Below are 25,120 nucleotides of genomic sequence, written 5' to 3'. Positions count from 1 at the left end.
TCTCTTTCCTGTTTATCAGAACTTGAGGTTATTACCTCAGGAAGCCCTCCCAAATAAAGTCTGTCCATTTTCTAACTTGTATTTCTCTTGGTGACCAAGAAGTTCTAACCACCAAATAAAATGGCATCTTTGGTAGGAGTAAAAAGTGGCTTTAAAAAAATGGCTTAATACTACCTCCAGAGAACCAAAGGAGGTGGGAGGCAAGAGGAAGCTGAAAGATATCTGGCTTAACTATCCCTTCCCAGAAGACACCAGGACAATCCCTGCCCACCACACCTTGCCTCCCAACCCAGAGCACTTCCAGCTCCATCATGATGCATCCCCTAAAATAAGAAAGTTGAACTGCTGAATCCCAGGAGTGTGGCAACTCAGGAGGGAAGGGCTGTGTCTACAGCGTACTGAATACAGAAACAGCACTTGACTCCATGGGACCTGACTTTGGTGCCCTGCTGAGCCTACCTCACCACCTCACTTCACTACGACACCCCAGACAGGTGACCTCAGCCCTCAGTGCCTCTGTGGATGGTGGGAGTGGTGGTACGGGCTAATGCTCCTTGCTGAAGGCTGGCTGGATGCACTGACTTGGACAACTACAGCCCAAGTGTCCCTGCGGGATGCAGGAGCCCTGTCTGGCTCCAACCTGAAGTAGGTCAGATTTCAGATAAGCGGGTGGCTTTCCTGTAAGTGATGAAACCCTCCTCTGTACTTAATGAGAAACAGACTCCTCAAGTTACCCCAGCCGACAAGACCAGAAGCATGGTGAGATTCCTCACTTCCTTCTAGTCCCCAAGTCTCCACCACACTCTTCTTCAAACTGCCCCTCTGGCCTTAGCCTTCCTGTCACCAGGACTGTCAAACACCAATTCCCCCCAGTGTTTTCCCCATTCAGAACCTGAAACGACTAGAGGCAGGCATCTTCGTCCAGTTAACGTTGCTCTGCCTAGCATCTAAGGCCTTTCTTCTTGCAGGAGTGTAACAGTCCCTTCCTGCAGGAAGCCACTGCAGTTAAGCCCTACTGGAGTCCCAGTATCCTCAGCAACAGGTTTCAGCAGTGTCTACAGTAGGATTTGCATGCTGCTTTGTGAACAATACCCGGTATCTTCCATCTCTACCTGAACCTTGCTCCGAGGAGGAACCATGCCACCTATCTTGTGGCTCCTGGGCACCACAGTGCCCTACAGCTAACTCAAGTCACAGACCCTGCCACCTCCCTTCCCCATCCATCCACCCACCCAACCTGCCCCTCCCTCTCAAGCAAAAAGCTAGGAGTCCAGAAATCTCCAAGATCTGTCTAGCCCCCAAGCTCTGTGCAAAGCTTCCAAACCAGTCCAGGTCGATGACAACCAGTATAAATCTGACTTATCTTTAGGGACAGGCATTTCACCACTTTTTCATGTCCAATAACTCTTTCATGTCACAGAAACAATCTCCTTGACTTCCCCCGGTCTTCAGAGATACCCGAGATCAGCAATACTTTCCATATTTGGGATCACAGGCCCCTGTCCCATACAAAATTGTTGGTACAATTCCTAGAGTCTTCAATGGCCATGACCCCAGTTTAGATGGTGAGTTCTCAGAAAAGATGCAAAGTAATCATAAGGCAGCTCATGACAGTTTGGAGGTTGCTTTACACAAAGTAAATATTGAGATCCAAGGACAGGATAATAAATGAGAAGGGTCCAAAAAAAAGAGACCTCACTTAAAAGTAGGAAAGGGTCAAGGCAGGCAGCATCTGTCAGACTGAATGTTTTATTTCAACAGACATCCCTGGTTTTTAAAAAAAAAAAAAAAAAAAAGGATGGAGGGGTTCAACATTTCATCACACCCAACAGGGAGCAAAACTCCCATCCAAGAACTCAGAGCCCCTTCTGAGGCATCACTTGAGTCTCTGCTAGCTCCAAGACAGAAAGGAGCTGAATTTTCTAACTTTTGTTAAGAAAAATCTATCAAATATGTTCATTCTCGCAGAGGCGAGGGCTGGGTCCTCAGGGAAGGAGATCCTGGGCTTGGAACAGCTGGGGTCCCAGAGATGAAGCTGGGGGCCCGGCCAGCTGGGCAGCAGGAGATCCAGGGGGCAGTCAGGTCCAGAGCCCTAGAATCCATATTTGGCTTGGGTCTGCCGGCGGCTGAGCTTGTTCTCCGACCAGGTGTTCTTCAGTTCCAGCTCCCGCTCCTTAGCCTATGCGAGGAAGAGGGGGCAGGGGAGAGTCACACTAAGGTTCTGAGAAATATTTTTCTTTTGCCTCTGTGCACTTCCCAATTTAAAGTCTTTCTCCCGGGCTTCCCTGGTGGCGCAGTGGTTGAGAATCTGCCTGCTAATGCAGGGGACACGGGTTCGAGCCCTGGTCTGGGAGGATCCCACATGCCGTGGAGCAACTAGGCCCGTGAGCCACAACTACTGAGCCTGTGCGTCTGGAGCCTGTGCTCCGCAACAAGAGAGGCCGCGATAGTGAGAGGCCCGCGCACCGCAATGAAGAGTGGCCCCCGCTTGCCACAACTAGAGAAAGCCCTCGCACAGAAACGAAGACCCGACACAGCAAAAATAAATTTAAAAAAATTAATTAATGAACTCCTACCCCCAACATCTTCTTTAAAAAAAAATAAAAAATAAAGTCTTTCTCCCATCAAAACAATTATGTGGAAAAAGCAAATCCCTTGAAAGATTTAATTTTTCCTTATTCAAGCAGAAGGGGAAGACCCTGAGAAAGCAAAGAAAACATCTCTTTGGGGAGCTAATAGGGTTTAAGCAGAATAAAGACTCAAGAATCCTGGTCCTTCATCAGCTAGAATTAAAACTGAGATGCTCAAGTGGGAAATGGACAAATGAGAAATTGAATTTGGCATCTGAAAGAAAGACAACTGGTTACCTTGGATACCTAACTAGCCAAGTGGGAGAGGACAGCCTTGAAGACGGACAGGTCAAAATAGGACACCAGGCTCCCCTGGTGGCGCAGTGGCTGAGAGTCCGCCTGCCGATGCAGGGGACATGGGTTCGTGCCCCGGTCCGGGAAGATCCCACATGCCGCGGAGCTGCTAGGCCAATGAGCCATGGCCGCTGAGCCTGCGCATCCGGAGCCTGTGCTCCGCAACGGGAGAGGCCACAGCAGTGAGAGGCCCGCGTACCGAGAAAAAAAAAAAAAAAAAAACAGGACACATACCAATAATAACTTAGTCTGGAGCCACAGTTTGCTGTTGTGTTGAATACAGTGTATATGGTACCCTAGAAATTCACATGACTTTAAAGTATAAATTGAAGCTGTGAAAAACTGACTGGAAGGAACTAGAATTAATGCTTTCTCCTCCTGACCGTGACAACTCCTGGCTCTACACTGCATTCTGGGAAGGTACAAGCGCCACCCTAGAAACAGGGCTCCTCAACCCCACTCCCACAAGCTAGCTGATACCTGCTCATTTCCCCTGGAATGGGGTGGGGTGCTAAGGGTTTGAGTTTAAAAAAAGACCCTACAGGGGAGCAGCTAGCAAAAAAAAATAATTAAAAAATAAAAATAAATTTTAAAAAGTTTTGAAAGACCCTACCCTCAAATTCTTTTCCTACAAACAACAAGACAGGGTAAGGGTACAAAGGAGTCCCTGAAAATGAATGTGAAAATATGATAAGAACAACGAAAGCAAGTTTTGCCACTGAAATCACCAACCAGCATATACACTCCCCAGGGAAATGGCCAGGAAAGAGTCTTATTCCTGTCTGTACCCTTGACAGCATTTAGTACAGTAGGTCTGGAAAAGATATTTAGTGATTCAGTGAATATTTGAAAGCTGCGAGGTCCTATCAAATAAATACCAAGACATATTCTAATTCCAGAAGATATTCTGGATTATCTGTAATTTTGAATTATTTGCACTGATGTTTCCTGCCACAGAAATGGAGAACATAAATAAAACCAACTTCCTCACGAGGTGGATGTTTTGCTAAAAGTTGGTGAACCAATTTTTCTTTAAAGTTTTTTTTAAAATTTTTTAACTTTATTTATTGGCTGCATTGGGTTTTCATTGTGGTGGGCAGGCTTCTCACTGCAGTGGCTTCTCTTGTTGCGGAGCGCGGGCTCTAGGCGCATGGGCTTCAGTAGTTGTGGCATGCAGGCTCAGTAGTTGTGGCGCACGGGCTTAGCTGCTCCGTGGCATGTGGGATCTTCCCAGACCAGGGCTTGAACCTGTGTCCCCTGCATTGGCAGGTGGATTCTTAACCACTGCGCAACCAGGTAAGTCCCTAAAGTTTTTGAAATTATCAGATAAACTTGCTATTTGAAAGAACCCTGTGATAAACCATTTCACTCCCCTCTTACCTTTATGCTTTGAATATCTGAATTTTCACTTACAGAGTTTATTCCAAGCACCTGTACTTGAGTCTTATCTGAAGTGAGACTGATGCAGAGTAGGAGAATTCTGAAGGACACATCCCCACCTAGTGGCCGTATGGAGAACTGGGGAGGGTGCCTACTGGAAGCTTCTTAGCCTAGATCTCAGCCTTCAAATCCCCAGGTTTACAGGGATCCTGCCTAGCAGGCCAGGGCCCTCAGCCCTCTCACCTGATGAATCAGATACGTGATCTGGTGTTTCCGCCGCTGCTGGCCTGTTGGCTGCTCACCTTTCTTCTGCAAGGGAAGAAAACAATCATTAACCCACTGAAAGAAAAGTGGAAGTTTCTCACGTGCCCCAATGAGGCAAGGTTGGGCATTAAGAAACCAACTATACACAGCCCAAATCCTAGGGGGAAAAAGTCAGCTTGAAGCTGTTTTTATGTCTGTATACTTACAGTTATTTTTATTAAAGCCATTATGCAAAAATCCCAAGCTCAGACTACTTGCCTAGAATACCCAGCTAACATCCCCATTAGACTGGAAATCCTGTGGGATCAGGACTGTCTACTACACGTCTTTGGTAAGTAACCCCACCCTGCCCCCAGCACCAAGCATGGTGTCCTGCCCGCAATGGGCACTTGATTACCAGCTTTACTGCCTGCAGTCAGTCTAAAACAGCTGAAGTGCCAGGGTACAGGAGACCTTCCTCCCTCCTTTCCTCCCGCCCTCCAGACCCTCTCACCACCCACTCTGTCCATCTCCCCTTTAGGCCCTCTTCATCTCTGTTCACCTGTCCCCAGTCAGGCCAGATGTCTAGCCTATCTCCTACCTACTGCTTACCAAGCTCTCTCCCATCAATCACCTCTGGCTGAAACCCCAACAAACAACTTCCCTGGAATTAGATTTTCACCATCACCCCACCTCTCTCCAGTCTTCCAGCCTCCACCCGTAACTGCACTGAACCCCTAACCAAACTTTGATGCAAATGATTTACTGTCAAAGTCTATATTGGTCTGGGCTTTCATTCTGCGGTTTTTCTGTCCTCTGCCAGTCTTGTCTCAGACTAGAAGCTTCCTAATCAGCCCCACCCAACTCCCAAAACTCCTCTCTGGAGTCTCCTCAGCACTTATGTAATCAATTTGCACCATAATCATTTATACTCAAGTGTCCTTAAATCTCTTTTTCTCAACTACACTGTAAACCCCTCAAGGACAGGAACTGTATCTTTCTCTCCTTTTTTTTCAATCTAGCTCAATACAATGAGATGATGGAAAAAAAACTTAGACCTGGGAAAATGGCAAACTCCAATTCCTTGATGCTATTTAATATCATTTAATATGACAGTTAAAGATGACAAACATAAAACATCCAGCTCCATTCCTGGCCCACAGTGAGCACTGACAACAGTAGCTATTACTATGTGATGATGCTTCTCGACCCACAGTTAGTAGAGCATGCTCTCCTAAGTGGTTTTTCCAGTAAACAATGATGGATCTATGCTGATCTAACCACAATCCTTTGCTCTGTCCTGTATGGCCGCCAACATTCAGTTAAAACAAATGGCTGGGGCTCAGATGGCCATCTGTGGCCACAGAACAAAGCAAAGAAAATGGATAGAGAAGGGAATAAAATGCCCGACCTTGGCCTTGCTGGTGCTCGGCTAGAATCCAGGGTTCCCCACATTTTCCCCCCTGTGGCAGGCTCATAAATGTCCACATTTGCTGTACTCAGCTACTAGGTGAAGAGATGTTCATCATACTGACTGAAGAAAACTAGCAGAGAGAAGGTAGGAGTGTGGTGTGGGAAATGTGAGGAATAAAGCATCTGAAAAGACTGCAGCTGGCTACAATAAATAATGGAAAGAAAGGAGAGAGAAGGACACGTACACTCAGCACCTAGGACCTCAGGGCTTCTGAGGCTTTGCTGTGCCCACACCTCACAGATGTGCTGTGCCAGGTCCCAACTTAACAGGATGGAGAGAGGGATATGATTGCAGAGAGAAGGAAGAGCAGCTATGGATCCCGTCCAGCCAGGGAAGGAGCCACACATATCAGAGATCTTCCCAACTGCAGGTTAGGAAACTGTTTCAACCATCCAATCTCAGTAACCAGACTCCACCATCCAGATGGAGAGCAAAGTGCTGCAAAATTCTGCAAGGCGGAAGCTCTATCAGGAAGGCTTGGTGTACACTCCAGTACCAAGGGGAACAGGTGTTTGCTAAAGGTGCTGGGACAGTAACAATGGGGTATGGGGTCAGATTTTGCTTTGGCCACCCACTAGACCTTTCCCACTTACTTTGCTGAATGACTTCATGCTTTTCTCTTCTGTCAATGACTTGGTCATCCACTGCTGGGCCCCACTGAGCTGGTCATCACCTTTGATCTCCACAAAGTTGATCTCCTCTCTCCCTCGGTTCCTTTTGCCCTGCAGCCGCTTAAACTGGAAAAGGGGGAAAAATTCAGGCGTGGGGGTTCTGGGTAGGGGGTCAGGAGAGGTCACCAAGGATCCAGAGTTTATGGAATGGTTTTGGGCCTCCCCAATTCCATTGCACCCTTAATTCTCTCTATGCAGTATGTCCTTTCACCATGCCACCTACCAAGTGGCCTTAAAGCCAGGTGAAAGGCTACTTCTCAGAAGTTCTCCTGGCCTCAGGGAAAGGAAGGCCAAAATGTATTCCCAAACATAAGTGAGTGCAGAGAATCACTGATATGAATTTGTATTCAAATTATTTATAAAATGTATCTGCCTAAAAGGACTGCATACTATTTTCAAATTAAGGGTACCAAAAAAAAATTTTTTAGGATTTTTCTTCTAAAAATTGGTTCTTTTAACATGTCTGTTCCTTCGCATTGGTTCAGTATCACCAAATCAGCAGCCCGCACACCAGACCAGACATGAGAGAAGGAGAACATAGAGATGGGAAGAGAGGAAGCCTCAAAAAAAGACCTGGCAAATTTTCTAGGAGACTGCTACTCTTTCCTCCTCAAAAAAAAAAAAAAAAAAAAAAATCACACCACAAGTCACCAGGAGATACGCCTAGAAGGAGTGTGAGCAAAGGGGAATTCAATTCAATAACACTCAGAAACCTGCAATGAAACCCAGGTTGTGGTCTGAGCATTAGCAAGGCCTCCTGGGGTCACTCTACCCATAAGAAGCTGCCTTTTGCCACTGGATGAGCTCTCTGCTGCCTCCTAGGCTTAAAACAAAAAGGGCCTAACTACTGAACTTGTCAAGGAGGATATACACAGGGAGGTGGATGAACACAGTATTAACCACAGGCAGAAGTTTGCAAAGGGATGCACATCTTTCTGTGAAAAGGTGAGAAGAAAATTATTTTTATAAGAACTTGCATGCACAGAGGTAGAATCCCCTATTTCTCCAACCTACTCCTAATAGGCTGTGACCTCCCTACAGATGGAATACTTTATCTCCTGAACATGACCAGATGGCCGCAGGACATGGGGTTTTCATCTTCCCTTGTGCTGAGTTGGGGAAAAGCTCAGCAGCAGGGAACACAGTGATGTGAAACACAGGGTTATTTACTGTGGCTGCTGTTCCCTCCCCAGATCCACTCTCCCTGTCTCCATTAGTATGAATGAACCCAACACTTTGGCTAGGCATATTACCACCCAGTGAAAAGACAACATTTCCTTGCAACTAGATATGGCCATGTGACCAGGTTCTAGTCAGTAAGACAGAAGGGGAAGTGTTCTTAGGAACTTTCAGCAAGTCTCCTAAAAGGGGAGGTGACTTTCTTTCTCCACTCTGCTGCCTGGTATGCAGTAATGATGGCAGTGGACTTAGCTACATTCTTATTCTTATCACTAACCATAAGAATAAAGGCCACAACCTAGGGATGGGCAAAGTAATGATCAGAAGGGGACTGGATCCCTGACAGCTTGTGGAGCTGCCATACCAGCCTTCGCCTACCTACCTCTAGCCTTCTTTTATGAAGAAAAAAGTTAACTTCCCTTACATAAGCCAGTATTACTCGAAGTTTCTCAATTATATGTTGCCAAACCTAATCCTAAATGAATGTAGTTTAAAAAAAAAAAAAAAAGAAAGAATTTCCTTTAGCTTCAGATTTGAAACCTGGTGTCCAGGGGTCAAAGATGGTCACCTGTGCTTTGTTAACTTACTGCTTCGTCATCGATGAAGGAGGCATCTGGGGCAATTTCCTGTGGGGGGACCAGAGTCGGGTCCTGTGCGGGATAGTAGCCACCACTGTAATAATCCTGCAGTCAAGGAGGGAAAAAAACACACCAACTGAGGGCACAGTGGAGAGGGGACAAAGAAAACCCTCATCAAAGAGGCAGTGGTGATACCCACACCCACACTACAGACCCTCAAATGGACCAGTAAAAAGCACAGATCCTAAGGACCTACCCTATAACTCAAGAACCAGACTTTCTTCTCATCTGCACCATCCAGACAGACGGATATTTTTTAGGGAAGAGAGGTAAGAAATAAAGACGTTCTCTCTGGCTTCAATTTACCCGCTGCTCCCCTGGCTGCTTCCCAAGAGTGGTTCCCACTCCTGACCTCTACTGTGCCTTAGCCCTGCTCCTGCTCGTAAGACCCCAGTAGAATCCAGTGTGAGCAGAGGTGAGAGGTGTGAGGCATGCCATTCCTGCTCCTCGTCCTATCTAGCACCCTGGACACAGGGGATCACCTATAACAGGCAGGGAGGTTGCAGATCTCGGATAAAAAGCAACCACTACAAGGGTGGTATGGAATTTACAAAGCTGGGAACAAACCAGGTTTGCATTACCAGATTTTTAGTTCAGGAATTGATGATTTCCCTATAGAGGTGAGCTGTCCAGATGTTGTTATGGACCCTAGAGGAAGAGGGGTGAAGGCAAGGGCAAGGACCCTACTGTGGCCGAGTCAGGCAGCCACAGAGCTGAGAAACTGTTTCCTCCCGGCCTGCACTTTTTCCTAATTCTTCCACCTTTGCCCAGAACTCCAAGAAATGCTCCTCTAAAAACATTTTATAGTGAGCTATATGAAAAATAAGGTTTAATTCTGACTAAAAATAATACATAAAAACCCAGAGTAATTAATTTTCATTAAAAGTATTGAAAATAACATACATTTAAATTGCAGGGGCCCCTAGTGTATTTAAAGTGCTTTAATTTGCACAGATTACCTCAGTAGTGTTTATAACTGCATACAGAATTCCAACTGATACTCATTTGCTGGATGTAAACTAGTGGTTTCTTAGATTTTTTTTTTTTTTTCGCCTGCTAAAGAGATCAAAACACTCATGTTCCTCCTTCCTTCTAACAACCTTGAGGGGAGATGCATTGTCCCTGATCAGCCTACAGGATACAACAAGGTTTAACGGCAAATAGTTCTCAAAGTCTTTGATCAGAACAGAGTCCCTTCAAAGCCCACTGCCTAGACTGTAGGCAAGATTAACACTGACCATTCAGAGAATCACAGTGGCTGAAGAAGACTGAAGTCTTGAAACCATCGCATGCTGGCAGGAAAACTTCCTACAGCTGCCCAGCCACAGGACCAGCCAGAGGCCTCTGTTCCACCTCCACCACTGCTGTGAGTCCCCGAACTCCTGGGAGCCCTCTCCATCTCAGGAAGCTCTGACCACTGGAAAAGTCTTTCTTAAACCTATTTACAACCTGGCCTCATATATTCTCACTCTCTGAGGCCACACAGAACAATTTAAACAGCTCTTCCAAATAACATTTGAATAAAAAGTTATCATAACCATTTACTGAGCATTTGCTATGTTCCAGGCAGCACACTAAACCAATGTAATTCTACCTAGCAACCCTGAAGTTGCTAGTATTCTTCCCATTTTAGAGCTGAGAAATCTGAGACTCAGAGAGGCAGTTAAGTAATAGACTCACATAGTTTGAGATTCAAACTCCAAACCACCCTCAAACCCCATTCTCTATCTCTGCCCAAACTATGGTCCTCCAGCATCTTCTTTCCAGGGACTTGCCTCAGTCCCTTCAACTTCCTGTGACTCAGTCGAGGCCTCTCACCATTCTCCTTATTCCCTTTTGCATTCGACTCTCCAAATTCCCTCCTGTCCTCTGCAGTCCCTCCTCTCCCTTGCGGTCCTCAGCACTCCCCGCCTCCAGAACTCTTCTTGGACTCACTGCTGTCTAGGAGTCTATGCCACAGTTCACTTATCCTCCTCACCCACACCTGCAGAAGTTACCTGGGATCTCTAAGACTAGAGACTGCTCCTCTTCCACTTTTTCCCTATACCTTTCATCAGCTCCTAAAATGACATTTTGTCTTCAGAATAAACGGGTCAATTATGTGTTTCAACCTATCAGACTACAAGCTTTAGCAATAAAGGCAGTATGTTTTGAGGCCTGACAGGTACAGAAAAACCAAGACACCAGAAGATTCATTAATTCACCCAAAGTGATGCCACAGAGGCCGTATCACTGGCTCAAAGCTCTCCCTGACAGCCATACTCCAACATTCCCTGGCCTGCCCTCCATGCCTCCTACCCACCTGATAGTAAGCACCAGCGGCATTGGCATCGCCATACGTGGAAAACTGATTGTAGCTGTAGTCATCCCCAGGCTTAGGCATCCAAGGAGCCCCACTTGAGCCTGCTGCCATCTTGAACTCTAAGGGGGCATTGGCTGCATCGTCCTGGAAGGCCGGCTCTGGTTCCGTGCCTGGAGGCAACTCTTCAGGGACAGTGGGAATGGGGTAAGGGTATGGCTCAACTCCAGGCGGCTCAGCCTTCTCAGGGAGGGAGAAAAAGTTCTCAGGGGCTACTTCCTCATCACTATCGTCCTCTTCCTGCGTGATCTGCTTCGTCACCTGCAGGGCAGCACTCTTGGCAGCAGCCTTGATAGCAGAGGGCGATGGAGTGGTGGTTGTGGTGCCCACAACAGGGGCGAGAGAAGAGGGCTTGGTCTTAGAAGCTTGTCTGGAGGGCTTAGTGTCAGAGGAGCCCTCCGAGGGTTTCCGGGAGAAGGCATGGGGCAGGAGCAACCTGTTAGTCTCTTTCACAGTCAGGTTTTTAGGTTGGGGAAGCAAGGCGGACAATCCAGTCCCCTCACTGGATCCCTGGTGAGCCCAGGTTTGGGTAAGGAGGGAAGAAAGATGACAAGTGAGATGTTATGATACATACTACTGACACTAAGAACAAGCATTACAGATATGTGCTCTAGCCTAAAATCTTACCAGCCCTGTTTCCGGCTAACCTCGGCCCACTAACGTCATCCAAACTGGACTTGACTCCTGCTACCTCAGGCCATTCTGCTGTCCGCTTCTCCCAAGGTAAGATGTCATCCCTGTTTTCCTCATCCATCTCAACCCAGCTCCTCTTCCCTCTGCCACAAAGCCTTCCCTGACTCTGATTTTTTTTTGCAAATATGATAAATACATTTGGCAAATACATCATCCTTCTTCCCAAAAAGCTCAGGGCCCTCTCCAGCTGATCAGTGAACCTCTATGTCCTAAAGGTTCCTCTTAACATGGGATTACTCCCTGCTTCCTTTGGATTGCCACTCAAACTCAAGAGCAAGCCTATGTCCAAAAAAGACATTCATACATGCCGCCAAAAGTTCCCTCCCCCACCCAAGGAAAGCCCTACAGATGGGGTATATTCAGCTTGCTTACGCCAGAGTCGTGCATTTAACTTATCAATTTGTAAGCTAATTGGCTCAGCCTATCCAGTGTTCCTCAGCCCAACCAGAGTTGCTCTTATTCATAAGCATCTCTGGGATTCTGCTTTCCATGTGCTACAGGGCCAGCTTGCCCTAACTGCAGGGCTGAGGGAGGTGTCAGTCTGAAAAAGGAGAATGGAATAAGGTCATTGTGTCACCATTCTGGAGTACCCATGTACTTCAGCTCTCTCAGCCAAGAAATGCCCAGAATGAGTAAAATAAGACTTCTGAGTCAAGCAGGCCAGGCAGAACTGTTCATCCAGAAAATGGGCTCTTCTCCCTGCTGTCTGTGTTCACAGATTTGGGTCATTTCAGCCTGGTAGACCCCAGAGGCTCAGGTTCATAAAAAGCAGACTGAGGTGGCAGGTGGAGCACATCCTCAGGCTACCTTCAAAGTGTCTGACTTCTCAGATACATCTGGGATCATGGCTACATCCCTTTGCAGTGCTGGGTCCATACTCTGCCATAACAGCTCAGAGTTTCTCTATGCACTCATCTCTTCCTACCATCTGGAAGACTGCTTTTTACTCCTGGGGTGCCTTCTGAGCCAGTGTCCTCTCATCTCTTTAGTTGCCAGTCCACGTCCTCCAGGAAGTCATTCTGATAACAGAGAACAACTGGCTTCATTCAGTCTCAGCAAGTCAGTATCTTCCATGATTCCTCCTCCATCACCCACTACAAATATGGACACATCATCACTCTCACTAGTTATCTTTCTTTCACATGACTTTGTCCTTCTAACACCTCCCAGCCGTGGAAGTGACACCTTAACAGAGTCAGGGGAAGGAGCAATTTCAGCATCATATACCTAAATCACGAGACAGCAACCTTATAAAGGCAGAACTGTTTTTGTTTTTTTGTTTTTTTTGTTATTTGGCTACGTTGGGTCTTCGTTGCTGCGCACCAGCTTTCTCTAGTTGCGACAAACGGGGGCTACTCTTCGTTGTGGTGCACAGGTTTCTCATTGCGGTGGCTTCTCTTGTTGCGGAGCACTGGCTCTAGGCGCGCAGGTCTCAGTAGTTGTGGCTCACAGGCCCCAGGAGTTGTGGCTCGCAGGCCCTAGAGTGCAGGCTCAGTAGTTGTGGCACACGGGCTTAGCTGCTCCACGGCATGTGGGATCTTCCGGGACCAGGGATCAAACCCGTGTCCCCTGCACTGGCAGGCGGATTCTTAACCACTGCACCACAAGGGAAGTCTCAAGGCAGAACTGCTTTTGCTCTTCCTGAGGCATATAATCAACATGAGGTCAGAGAGTGTATAAATCACCAAGTGTGGAGCTGAACAGGAAGAAACTTCTGGGAGCCAGAATAAAGGCATGGGGACAAGGGGAAACAGGAAACAGCAGCGAGATCATCTCCCGACACTGTCTGGTTAAGGACTTCTGGTCTTGATGACAGAGCAGCAGCCAAATGCAACAGATAAGAGCTTGGACTCTACAGTCAGACTGGCTCAGTCTGAACCCCAGCTCTGTCCCCACTAGTTGTCTGACCTTGGGCAAGTTCCTTAAGCTCTCATTTTCCTTGTATGTAACATAGGGATGATAATAACGCTATGACTTAGGCAGTATTAGGAGGATTAAATCAGTTAAACACTGGTACAGCACTTAGTGCCTGGTAAGTGCTATTTAAGTGTTTCTTTTCCAGGTTAAAAATGAGACAGGGAGAAGATGGATAATTTTAAAGTTCAGATGTTCCATAACAACATTTTGACCAATCCGTTTATTCTACCGTTCCTAAATAATCCTTTTACCTGAAATGTAATGAATCAAATTGAGTTCCAATTCATCTCCCTACCACGCCTGTCCTCCAGGAGAGACGCCAGTGCGCTGAAGCCAGGGAACGGCGAGGAGAGGGTAGAGAAGCACGAGGTCTGATGTTATCAGGAAAGCAAAACTACACCCAAACAGGCAGTCGTCCAATACTTGCATTTGCTCTAAACCTGACCTGGAAATTTCCCGTCTTTCAGGAAGCAATATGGGAAGAGAAAAAATGGCTTCTATTACGTCACAAAGCTTACCTGAAGGACAGTTTTCTTCTTTGTGGGTTCATCTTCCTCGGAATCTGACTAAGAGAAAAAGAAACGGAATAAGGCCTCACTGTTTAAGGACAGTGGAGAAGCACCCACATTAAATGAAGCACAAATAAAGGACTGGACAACAGGGGACATCATCCTGTCCGAGCCCCTCCTCTGTATGAGAGGTGCACCCCCCAGAACCAGCCAAACAAGCAGAGCTTCCTTCCTGCTCTCAAACAGCTTCAGAGAACAAGGTATGCGTTGACCACCCCTGGTCACTCATTCCCATACCTCCAGACATGTTGCACAGCCTTCTTAGCATCCATTTCTAGTCCTTTAAATTAAGACTACTTCCTCCCATTCAGTCTTTGGTGGAAAGAAAAAACTACACCCATTCTTCTTCCTATAAATCTGTCCACTAGAAGATGAATGGGATTTGGCCCACAATCTCACCCAATCTCAGTTTCACTTCTAAAACCACTTATATAGACTACATAACCACAGGGCTGGGGAACTCCGGTGGGATTAAGTGGTATGTTAACTACTCTTCTATGAGGTATTAAAGGTCAAAGCCATTGGAGAAATCCATTCCCTCTCCAAGTATGATCTATTGTCTGCCAGACAGAGTTGTTTGTGTCCAGGAAGAAGGCGAGCAAATGATGACTGTGAGAATTTGGAGCAAGAAGGGAGCTCATCTGTGTTACCCCTCTGACTCATCAGGATTGTTTCTAATACAAGCTCTCACACTAAAAATGTCTAAACTTTTAGCTCAATACCAGTTCCTCAGCATCTCCAGCTATCAGAAAGATGCAAGGCATATGAAGAGCAAGCTTTCACATTTTATTTTAAAAAATTAATATCCAAACTGAGAACCTTAAAAGTGTTCCATTTGTTCTTAGCACCTTGGTTTGGGGCATCTGTAAATAAAGGTGATTAGGCAAGAATCTAAGATTCTATTCATCTCCAAGATTCTAAAGAACTCAAATCCTCTATCTTATCTTTCTCAACTGACCCTCAGATCTCACAAGTTCCTTTGGGGTCTTTTTTTTTTTTTTTCTATTTTATTTTTATTTATTTTTATTTTTTTGGCCACACCACATGGCATGCGGGATCTTAGTTTCCCCACCAGGGATCGAACCTACGTCCTCTGCAGTGGAAGCGCAGAGTCTTAACCACTGGACCGCCAGGGAAGTCCACAGGTTCCTTTTTGGATCTGTGTGCTACAAGGACATTTTGATCATCATTACTCAGAACCTACTGTATGCAAGACACTGTGCCAGGTACTGTAGACAGAGCTTCCCAACTGGTGTCCTATGGCTGTGTTATAGGTACCATGATAATGATCCACTCAGCCCACAGGGCATCAGGCAGGGCTTGGAGCAGGTAGAGTCCTGGCCCACTGGTTTCCAGAGGCACAGCCTGTACCACGTCCCCCACTGTGCTTCAAAGATTTTCTTGTGTGCCATGACATGAAAAAAGTCCCTGCCCTCCAGAAACTTACAGTCCAGTTAAGAAGAATGACAAGTACCCAAATAACTGTAATAAAGGCGGTAAAAAGATAAGGGCATCAAGTGTGGTTCTAACATCCCCTCAAAGAATTGGCTGATCCTCCATTTGTGCTTTCTTTCACATAAGTCCCCCACCTTATTACTCCCTCTCCCCTACCTGAATCACTGACACCTCTCACTCTCCTGTCAGTCTGCACTCTGTACTTCCTGACTCGAAACTCCTAAAGTCTTTCTGAAGAAGCTCACCTTGCTCTTTTTTTTTTTTTTTTTTTTTTTTTTTTTTTTTTGTGGTATGCGGGCCTCTCACTGTTGTGGCCTCCCCCGTTGCGGAGCACAGGCTCCGGACGCGCAGGCTCAGCGGCCATGGCTCACGGGCCCAGCCGCTCCGCGGCATATGGGATCCTCCCAGACCGGGGCACGAACCCGTATCCCCTGCATCGGCAGGCGGACTCTCAACCACTTGCGCCACCAGGGAGGCCCTCACCTTGCTCTTTTTCACTCTGTGTCCCTAAGCTATTCATTTGTCTGGGGTGGCATCATGCTAACAATGATTCATTTGTGCTTGCTCTGTAAATGTTACATTTTTCACGTGCGTATTCTTCCCTTTACTCTGACAGCCAAGGCCCTATCTTACGGTTCAATATTACCTCACAGTAGTCAGTACACAATGATTTTAATTACTAACTGCTGCCAATTGTAGTATTAAAAAAAACTGTTAAGAGAAATCTGTCTTGGACTTCCCTGGTGGCACAGTGGTTAAGAATCTGCCTGCCAATGCAAGGGACACAGGTTCAAGCCCTGGTCCGGGAAGATCCCACATGCCGCAGAGCAACTAAACCCGTGCACCACAACTACTGAGCCTGCGCTCTACAGCCCACAAGCCACAACTACTGAGCCCGTGTGCCACAACTACTGAAGCTCACGCGCCTAGAGACCGTGCTCCCCAACAAAGAGAAGCCACCGCAATGAGAAGCCCATGCACCGCAACGAAGAGTAGCTCCCGCTCGCCGCAACTAGTGAAAGCCCGTGTTCAGCAATGAAGACCCAACACAGCCAAAGACAAATAAACAAAATAAATAAATATATATATTTAAAAAAAGAGAAATCTGTCTTAATACTTAAATATGGGGGTAAGAGAAAGGGCAGTAAAGAACAGGACAGTCATTTGCTGAGTAGCTACTACATGTCAGGCAATTTATTCACAAGTTTTTATTCAATCCTGAATAAAATTTCAAGGTAGGCATTATTATCTCAACTTTACAGGTAAGGAATATAAGGCTCAGAGAGGTTAAATAATTGCTAGTACACGGCAGAACTGGGACCTGAATCAGTTTAGGCTCCCGTGCTTTTGCAGCGACACCTGTCATGCTTTTGCAGCTGAGCTGTGCATGTCCAGACCTGAGATCCACACTGATCAGATCCCACTAGATCCCACATGACACAGCCGAGAGCACAAGGCACAACATCAGAAATACAGGTCTGAATCTCAGCTTTGCCATTCATTGGCTGGGAGGATCCCCAAGGAGCCATTTAACCCCCCAAGCCTCAGTTAGCAATAATACTTATCCATGTCACAACATTGTTCTAAAGACTGCATGAGCTACTACCCATGAACATGTATATAAACTAAAATTCTTAACAGAGTTCAAGGATTACTATTCTCTCTGGTCTGCCAAGATGTCAAACACAACCAAAGAATAAGCCTTAAGCCCCAAACACCCAAGCATTTCTGACCTTTTCTCTCTGTTCCAAACTCCCACTGCCTCAGGGGCTACTGACCATTTCCCTTGGCTTCTGACCGTGAAGACTTTTCTCCTTTCCAGCAGACCACACAGAGCCACCTCACTATGGGGTATACAAGGTTTTCATGAAGTCCCCAGGCACGTTTAAACTTTAACATCTAAGGCAATATGTCCAATGGAAACAATCTGAAAATAAAATTTTATCAAGTTTAAGATGATTACGTTTATAAAATTGTACAAGCATATTTTTATTTTTCAGATCCTGTGACAAACAGAAAGTGGCTACTTTGAAAGTGTAGGCAAACTGTCCCACGGCTAATAGAATTGAAGGCCAGATCAGCTGTGGGAAGAAAATTCAATTTTTCCTTAAATGTCAGATTGTTTCCAGTACACTGTCAACCTAAGTTTAAAAGCAAGTGCGCGCGTGCACACACCCACACACACACACACACACACAAACTGTACAAAGACTTTAGGAACACCTTATTAATTCTGGATTTAGAGAACTGCTATGGCTACTCACAATCATCCTTCTTTGAACATTTTGTACTAACCTACTGAACCCCATTATAAATCATCTCAAGATGGGCACAAAATATGACAGACTCCCTAAAACAGAATACTAAGACCCTCAAAAAAATGTGCTGAGCCCCTAAACACTTCTTAGGTCATGACTATTCATCTTTGAGGGAGGGGTAAAAATAAATCTTGACCTCTTAAAGCTGACAAACAGGACTCCGAGACATTCAGTAATCTACCCAGGGCCACACAGGAAGTCCAGGGCCATTGGGAGGGTGAGGAAATAGAATGAGAACCACCTCTTGCCCCCTGAACTAACTTTAGCCAACTAAAGAGGTTGGAAACACAGAACTCACTGGTTCACTATGAAAAGAGGTCTAGATGCCACTCAAAATACTTATGGGCATGTGGGGGCCTGAATGAAAACTAACAGGAAGCAAAAGGAAAGCTCAGCAAGGAATTATCCAAATACCTCAAACAAAAAAAAATAAACTTCGGTTCAGAGTACCAAAAAGGAGGAGATAAATAAGCCAAAAGCTAAGAGATGTGTCATATATCCTCCAGTCACAGGGTAGGGGTTGGAGTGGGGGGGATACAGCTGTCTTGGAGCATTTAAAAGAAAAATTAATTCAGCTTCTATCAGGAACCAGCTAGAAGCAATGGGCTTAGCCTAAATACAGTATTTAAGACACAAGAACTTCCTTGATGGTGAGAGGCACATGAGTATACTGGGTTTTTTTCCCCTTATCATGGTAAAACATATCTAACACAAAATTTATCTTTTTTTTTTCTTTTTGCAGTTCGCGGGCCTCTCACTGTTGTGGCCTCTCCCGTTGCGGAGCACAGGCTCCGGACAAAATTTATCATTTTAACCATTTATAAATGTACAATTCAGTGGCAGTAAGTACATTCACAATATTGTATAACCATCACCACTATTCCCAGAACTTTTTCATCATCCCAAATAGAAACTCTGTACCTATTGAACAATAATTCCCTATTGCCCAGCCCCCAATAACCTCTACTCTACTTTCTATCTCTGGATTTGCCTACTCTAGGTACCTCATATAAATGGAATCATACAATAGGTGTCCTTCTTTGTCTAGCTTATTTTACTTACCATGATGTCTGCAAAGTCCATCCATGTTGTAGCATGCACCAGACTGCATTCCTTTTTAAGGCTGAATAATATTCTATTGCATGGATATACCACACTTTTGTTGATCCACTCATCTGTTGATAAGTTGGGCTGTTGCCACCTTTTGGCTACTGGCTACTGTGAGTAGTGCTGCTGTGAACACTGGCATACAAGTATCTGTGTGAGTCTGTTTTCAATCCTTTTCACCTAGGAGTGAAAATGCTGGATCACATGGTAATTCTAATTAACTTTTTGAGGACCTGCCAAACTGTTTTCCACAGGAGTATATTAAATGGAGGCTGTGGAGTCAATTCCTAGAGAATGCTAAAGACCAGCAAATGGTGATCTGAGTGGGTCTGTTTCATTAGACCCAGAAAGAAGGGTGATGCTAGAGATATGGGAGAACCCAGGGCTGGAAGAAGTACGCTGGGCCAGAACAGGCATTCCCGGGTTTTAGAGACACAAACCGGTTGTGTCTCTGAAGAAGAAAGTATTGTATTTCTTCTTGGCCTCATTAGAACCTGAGCCTCAATGGCCACCACTGTCCTCTCTGTTCCAGCTGCCAAGAGTGACAAGACACACACACCCAGAGACTGCTGAGCAAGAACGGAAACAGACATTTTCCATTAAGCCAGGCCCAGTGGGAGCTGCTAATCTATCAGAGCCTCATTCCCCGTGGCAGCCTCCCTCTTATCTTTCCAGGCTCTGGTTCTGACAGACTCCCTCTCCAAAAAAGCAATCACTAGTTGCCAGGGCCAGGAGCCAAGAAGAAAATCAGGGCCCAAGCACAGACTCTCCTACCCCCAGGCTCCGAACTCTAATCACTTCTACACTCCTCTCTGCTATTATCCCAATTAGCTAGATTCATCAACTTCTTTACCCTTTGGTCTCAAATATGTTCTTACATCTGCCCTTCAGTTACGACTTCATTTTCTCTCCCACTTTTGCACTGCTCGTCGTATCACTTTCATAGTTCTGGTTGCTCAAGGTTCTTCTATCTTTTTGGTAGGCGCTATGATAGAAAGGAACAGAAGACACCTGGGTACAAATACGACTTCTGCTACCCCCAAACTGTGTGATTTTAGCTCTGCTCTCTAAATTCCTATCTCCCCACCTGTAAACTAGGGGAACACTTAGCTTACAGAGTCGCTGAAGTGCCCAGCACTGTGTCGGACACTATGCAAGTGCCCCACAGGTGTTAGTACGCTCCTCCTTCTCTTTCTATCTAGGGCTAAATCTTAGCTAAATCCACCGCAGTCAACTCTTATATTACTTGGTTAATAGAAATTAGCAAAATTAGTGAACTTGCAATCTCACAGCTTCAAATCTTCCACTACCTGGGTAAACAATCTAAAAGGATGGGTAATGCTAATCCAGATAACCCTAAAATTTCTATTTGTGTTGTAATGCACATTATATGACAGAAAACTCTTACAGCAAACTTATTCTTCTAATTTTGTTTTTTTGGTATCCTAATTTTAGAAGTCTGCATCCCCTAAGCCCACAAAATCAACAATAAACCACTGTTCAGAAAACGAACAGTAAGAAGGGAAAAGGAAAGGATGATTCTCCATTTTATGGATCATTCCTAATTCCTCACAGAAGTCAAAAGCTGACTGAATTTGATTCTGCAGTGCACCTGGAGAGAGAAATTTGGTACTACTCTGTCCCCTGACTGCAGCTGACTGATGAGCTTACCCAAACCAATCATATTCTCTCCCCTGGAAAACCAGAACTGGGACTAAGATTGTAGGTCAATCTGAGCCAATCACTAAAAGAAAGGAACTAAAAACCAAGGAGGTATGGGTGGCCATCTTTCACCTGCAACAAAAGTTAAGAAGTGGAAACTGGTCTGCAGACAAAGAAGAATGAATCGGGCTTCCCTGGTGGCGCAGTGGTTGAGAGTCCGCCTGCCGATGCAGGGGACACGGGTTCGTGCCCCGGTCTGGGAAGATCCCACGTGCCACGGAGCGGCTGGGCCCGTGAGCCATGGCCGCTGAGCCTGAGCGTCCGGAGCCTGTGCTCCCCAACGGGAGAGGCCACAACAGTGAGAGGCCCGCGTACCACAAAAAAAAAAAAAGAAGAATGAATCAAATGTGCAGAGAAGCTGTATGACGCATTTCCATTTAAGCCTGCTGGGAGCAGTTTCTAACCAATTAAATCTAATCCCCAATCTGCTCAGCCTCTGTATTCCCTAAATAAATGGCACCACTACCCTCCCAGCTGCCTGAGCCAAAAGGCAAGGGATCAGCCATGAATCCTCTCCTTCACCCATGACATCCAATCAATTCCCTAGTCTTAAAACGTCTACCTCAGAAAAAGACCTGGAGCCTCCAGCTCTCTCCATCCCCCGCTACTCCCTTATCCAGGCCGCCATCATCTTTCACACTCTCTGTCAGTCTTGCTCCCTCCAGATCTTTCAGTACCCTGTGATCAGAGAATTCTTGCTCAGACTTCAAGGGCTCTTCACTACCCTAGAATTATGTACAAAGGCCTTGGCATGGTATCCAAGGCCCATTATCATCTAGCCTCAGCCTCTTTCTCTCTAGCTTCATCTCTCATCACTGCCCCGCCCACCCATGTGCTCCAGCCAGGGTGCCTTACAAAAGGTTCCCCAAAGCATTTTCATTCTCTCACCTCTGGGCTTTTGTACATTCTGTTCCCCTGCCTGATGTTCTCCTCTCCATCGCCCCTTTCTCTGGCTACTTTCTGCTCATCTGTCTTATCTCTGAAGTTTAGACATCGACTCCTCCTGGAAACCTCCCCAACCTGTGAACTGGATTAGTGCCCCAGAGGAGTGCTCCCCTGGCACCAGCTCTATCATGGTTCTTCTCTGACTTGACCTAAAATCTATTTCCTTGTCTGTCTCCCCCACATTGACCATAAACTCCTTTTGGGACAGGATCGATCATGTTCACTACTGTACTCTTAGCTCCTGGCACAGAGAAGCAGCTCAATACTGAACGAACAAATGAATGAATGAAAATTCAGAGTTAATTCTACTTCAGCACCAAACCCTAAAGGGAAATTATTTAAGGAAACCTAATTCATTCACTCAAATGTTTACTGAGAGCCCAATAAGCACAAGACACAGAGCTTGGAACCCCAGGGCCTTAGAACCACAACTATTTCAAAGGTGAAGATCATTCTCACCTAATCATCTTGGAACTCTCTTAGGCTACACTTCCCAGGAACCATATGTTTAGAAAACAAAAATACTAACTTGAACAGAACAAAAATGGGAAACTGAACCAGCTAAGGGCTAGAATTTGGCTTTATTTTAATTATCCACATCAGGATTCACCTCAGGAATTTAGTGAATTATACTTACAAAGGAGGGATAGTTAGAAGTCCTCAGAGTTTTCTGCCACTTCAGCCAGCCTAAATGGAAGATTCTACAGCCTCTACCAGCAACCTTTCTTTTTTTTTTTTTGTTGGGGGTAGGATTAATTTTTATTTATTTTTGCTGTGTTGGGTCTTCGCCTCCATGCGAGGGCTTCCCCCAGTTGCGGCAAGCGGGGACCACTCTTCATCGCGGCGCGAGGGCCTCTCACCATCGCGGCCTCTCTTGCTGCGGAGCACAGGCTCCAGACGCGCAGGCTCAGTAGTTGTGGCTCACGGGCCCAGTTGCTCCGCGGCATGTGGGATCCTCCCAGACCAGGGCTCGAACCCGTGTCCCCTGCATTGGCAGGCAGACTCTCAACCACTGCGCCACCAGGGAAGCCCCAGAAACCTTTCTTAATGCTACCTTTGCAGACCTAAAAATGAGCTTTTCCACCGTCACTGTGGAGGGTGGAGAGAGGCAGGCTTAAAGTGCCATCTTCCATCATATATCACAATTAGGCTGCGAGAAAAGTTGGTGGGAAAATTGTGAAAAGAAAACACCCCAAACAACAAACCTATCTTCCTCTGTCCTACTCAGGGACTTTCCTTTGTTCCAGGTTAAATCAAGACCAAACTAAGTTTCAGTGGAGCAATACAAGGCTTTCTGGGAACCTAAACTTAGAAATGACAAACTCAGGTGAGAAAGAAGGGGGAAACGATATGGAAAAAAGTTTGGAACAAGGTAGTAAAGGAGATTCTGGAAACTCCTTCTATACAGAATCCATATTCATTTGAGTTCATTCACTCAAAATATTTAGGTAGTACTCAGCTTACGCCAGGCACTGTTTTAACCACCAGGGATATAGCAGCGAATAAAATAAACAATAAGCCTACCTTCATGGAGCTTGTATACTAGCAAAAGGAGAAAGGCAAATAAAATATACAGTAGACGGTGGTAAAGTATTTTAGATGGCGGTGCTACCGAGAAAAATAAAAGAAGTGGGTTGGGGAGGAGCGTGCGACAGGAAGTTGCAGTTTAAATAGGTCGCCTAGGAAGTCCTCACCGAGAACGTGTCTTTCAAGCCAAGATTTGAAAGAGGTGAGGGAAAGAACATTAGGACATGGTGGGGGACGGGGGAGAGAAGAGAAATAGCCTCCAGGCAGAGTCGGAAGTCTGAAGAAAAGAAAGGGCAAGAATCAGCTTCTCTCAGAGGGTTACCAAAAGTGAGCCAGGGATTGACCCAATTAACCTTTTAGAAGAGAGAGAATGGAAAGAATTCCAAGTAACTCTAAAGTATTACCTGCCCCTAGGCTGTCTCCTCTATCCCCCAAAGCGCTCACTTCAGAAAAGGCCTTCAATTTTTCTGATACAACATTCAGAGAACGACAAGAGCTTGGTTGCCTCTCTAGGACCCAAATGTCCTAATTCACCTAGGCTTGAGAAATACATAAACCGTGAAACTGAGGCACAGGCCTGGAGTTCAGATAAACCCTTATTCTTCACTCTGCCCTCTGCCAGGTAAGATCATGCATACTGGACACCTGTTTCTCATCTGTAAAAATTAGAATGTTATCCCCCAGAGTTCTGTAACAATTGAAGGAAAGGGCCAGTAACTGGCAAACGATCTGTACTAAACAAACACTCAATTTCTTCCCTAACTCCCCTCAAAAACAGAATCCAGGATTCCTATCCTTTTTATTCCGAACCCTGATGCTTTTAAGTTCAGAGGCAAAGGAAAAGGTTAGTCCTGAATGTTCAGCAAGGGCTCAGGAATCCTGTCTCCTGTTACCTACGGTGCCAGATTTTATGCCGTTCTCAGTATAAGAGAGAGAGAGGAAAAAAAAAAAGAAAACTGGCCTGCGATGAAGATGCAACAAGGCGGAATGGAACCAAGTGTCCCTAGGCCTGGGCCTGTCAGTGCCAGGTGATGGTATATGGCCCTTCTGCAGGCGAATCCAGCTTGAAGAAACCCGCATGGACAAATACCCTAACTCCCCAAAGCTGACAAACTTCAGCTCAATTCATCGCACTGTACCAGGAATCCAGCGGTCCGGAATCAACGGATGCATTTACAGGAGGGAGTCTCGGAATCTCCACAAGTCCCTCCTACAGCTGAGCCCATGCCCAAACCCAATGGACAGTTTGGGGGTGCCCTCCTCAGATACTCACATCCCCCTTATGCAGCTCTGGCGCCGCAATCTTCACCGGCTCTGTCCTCTTCTTTGGCTTGGGAAGCCCCAGGGGGGGCCCGGCCCCGCCGATAGGTGGGGGCAGACTGAGGCCAGGGCCTCTGGGCGAGGGCAGCCCCAATCCCAGCCCCTCCCCAATTCCCGCCGCTTCAGCCGGGCTCACGCCTGGAGGTGGGGGGAAGCCTCCCAAACCGAAGGGCAAGGAGGGAGGAGGCTGGAGCCGGGGGTCTCCGGTGGGTGTGGGCAGCAACAACGGCGGGGGAAAGGCTGGGGCCAGCATCTGGGGGGACGGAGGCAGCAAGGCCGGACCCTTGGGCGCGGGAAGAGAAGCGAACAAGCCCCCTAAAGTGGGCCCAGGTGTAGGGGCCGCCGCCTCCTCCTCCTCCTCCGGCTCCGGCTCAGCCTCATCCGGCTCACTCTCATCGCTGCTGGCGTAAGCAACCAGCGACATGGCGCCTCCCGCCTTTGGGGCGCCCTTGCCGGCAGACGAGGCCTACTTGACACCGGGGATGTCCGGAGGCCTAGTGGGCCCCGCCAGTCAGCGGGACGGTGAACCAAAAAGCCCACCTTCTCCGTACTCTAGGGGTAGCCCCGGTAGAGGCCCATGCCCACAGTTGATTTCCACCGAATAAGCCTTCCCTCTCCACTTAAGCTCCTAGTCCCGGGCAACTACACACAGCTAATGGCCGCCGAGTCACTCCACCTC

General features: G+C 46.5%; 1 protein-coding gene across 1 annotated transcript; it reads right to left on the bottom strand.

Annotated features, from left to right (window-relative positions):
• Positions 1-1,733: 1,733 nt before the first annotated feature.
• On the bottom strand, positions 1,734-25,120 carry PRCC (proline rich mitotic checkpoint control factor). Its single transcript, XM_060090765.1, has 7 exons — positions 24,395-25,120; positions 13,997-14,044; positions 10,812-11,378; positions 8,459-8,554; positions 6,615-6,758; positions 4,548-4,613; positions 1,734-2,179 (listed from the first exon to the last, which is right to left on the bottom strand). The coding sequence occupies exons 1-7, from the start codon at positions 24,863-24,865 to the stop codon at positions 2,093-2,095; spliced, it is 1,479 nt and encodes a 492-aa protein (XP_059946748.1). The 5' UTR covers positions 24,866-25,120; the 3' UTR covers positions 1,734-2,092.

Source organism: Mesoplodon densirostris, chromosome 2, assembly GCF_025265405.1.
Source record: "Mesoplodon densirostris isolate mMesDen1 chromosome 2, mMesDen1 primary haplotype, whole genome shotgun sequence".
NCBI lineage: Eukaryota > Metazoa > Chordata > Mammalia > Artiodactyla > Ziphiidae > Mesoplodon > Mesoplodon densirostris.
The sequence above is the reverse complement of the archived record's forward strand: the minus strand, read 5'-3'. Positions and strand labels throughout refer to the sequence as shown.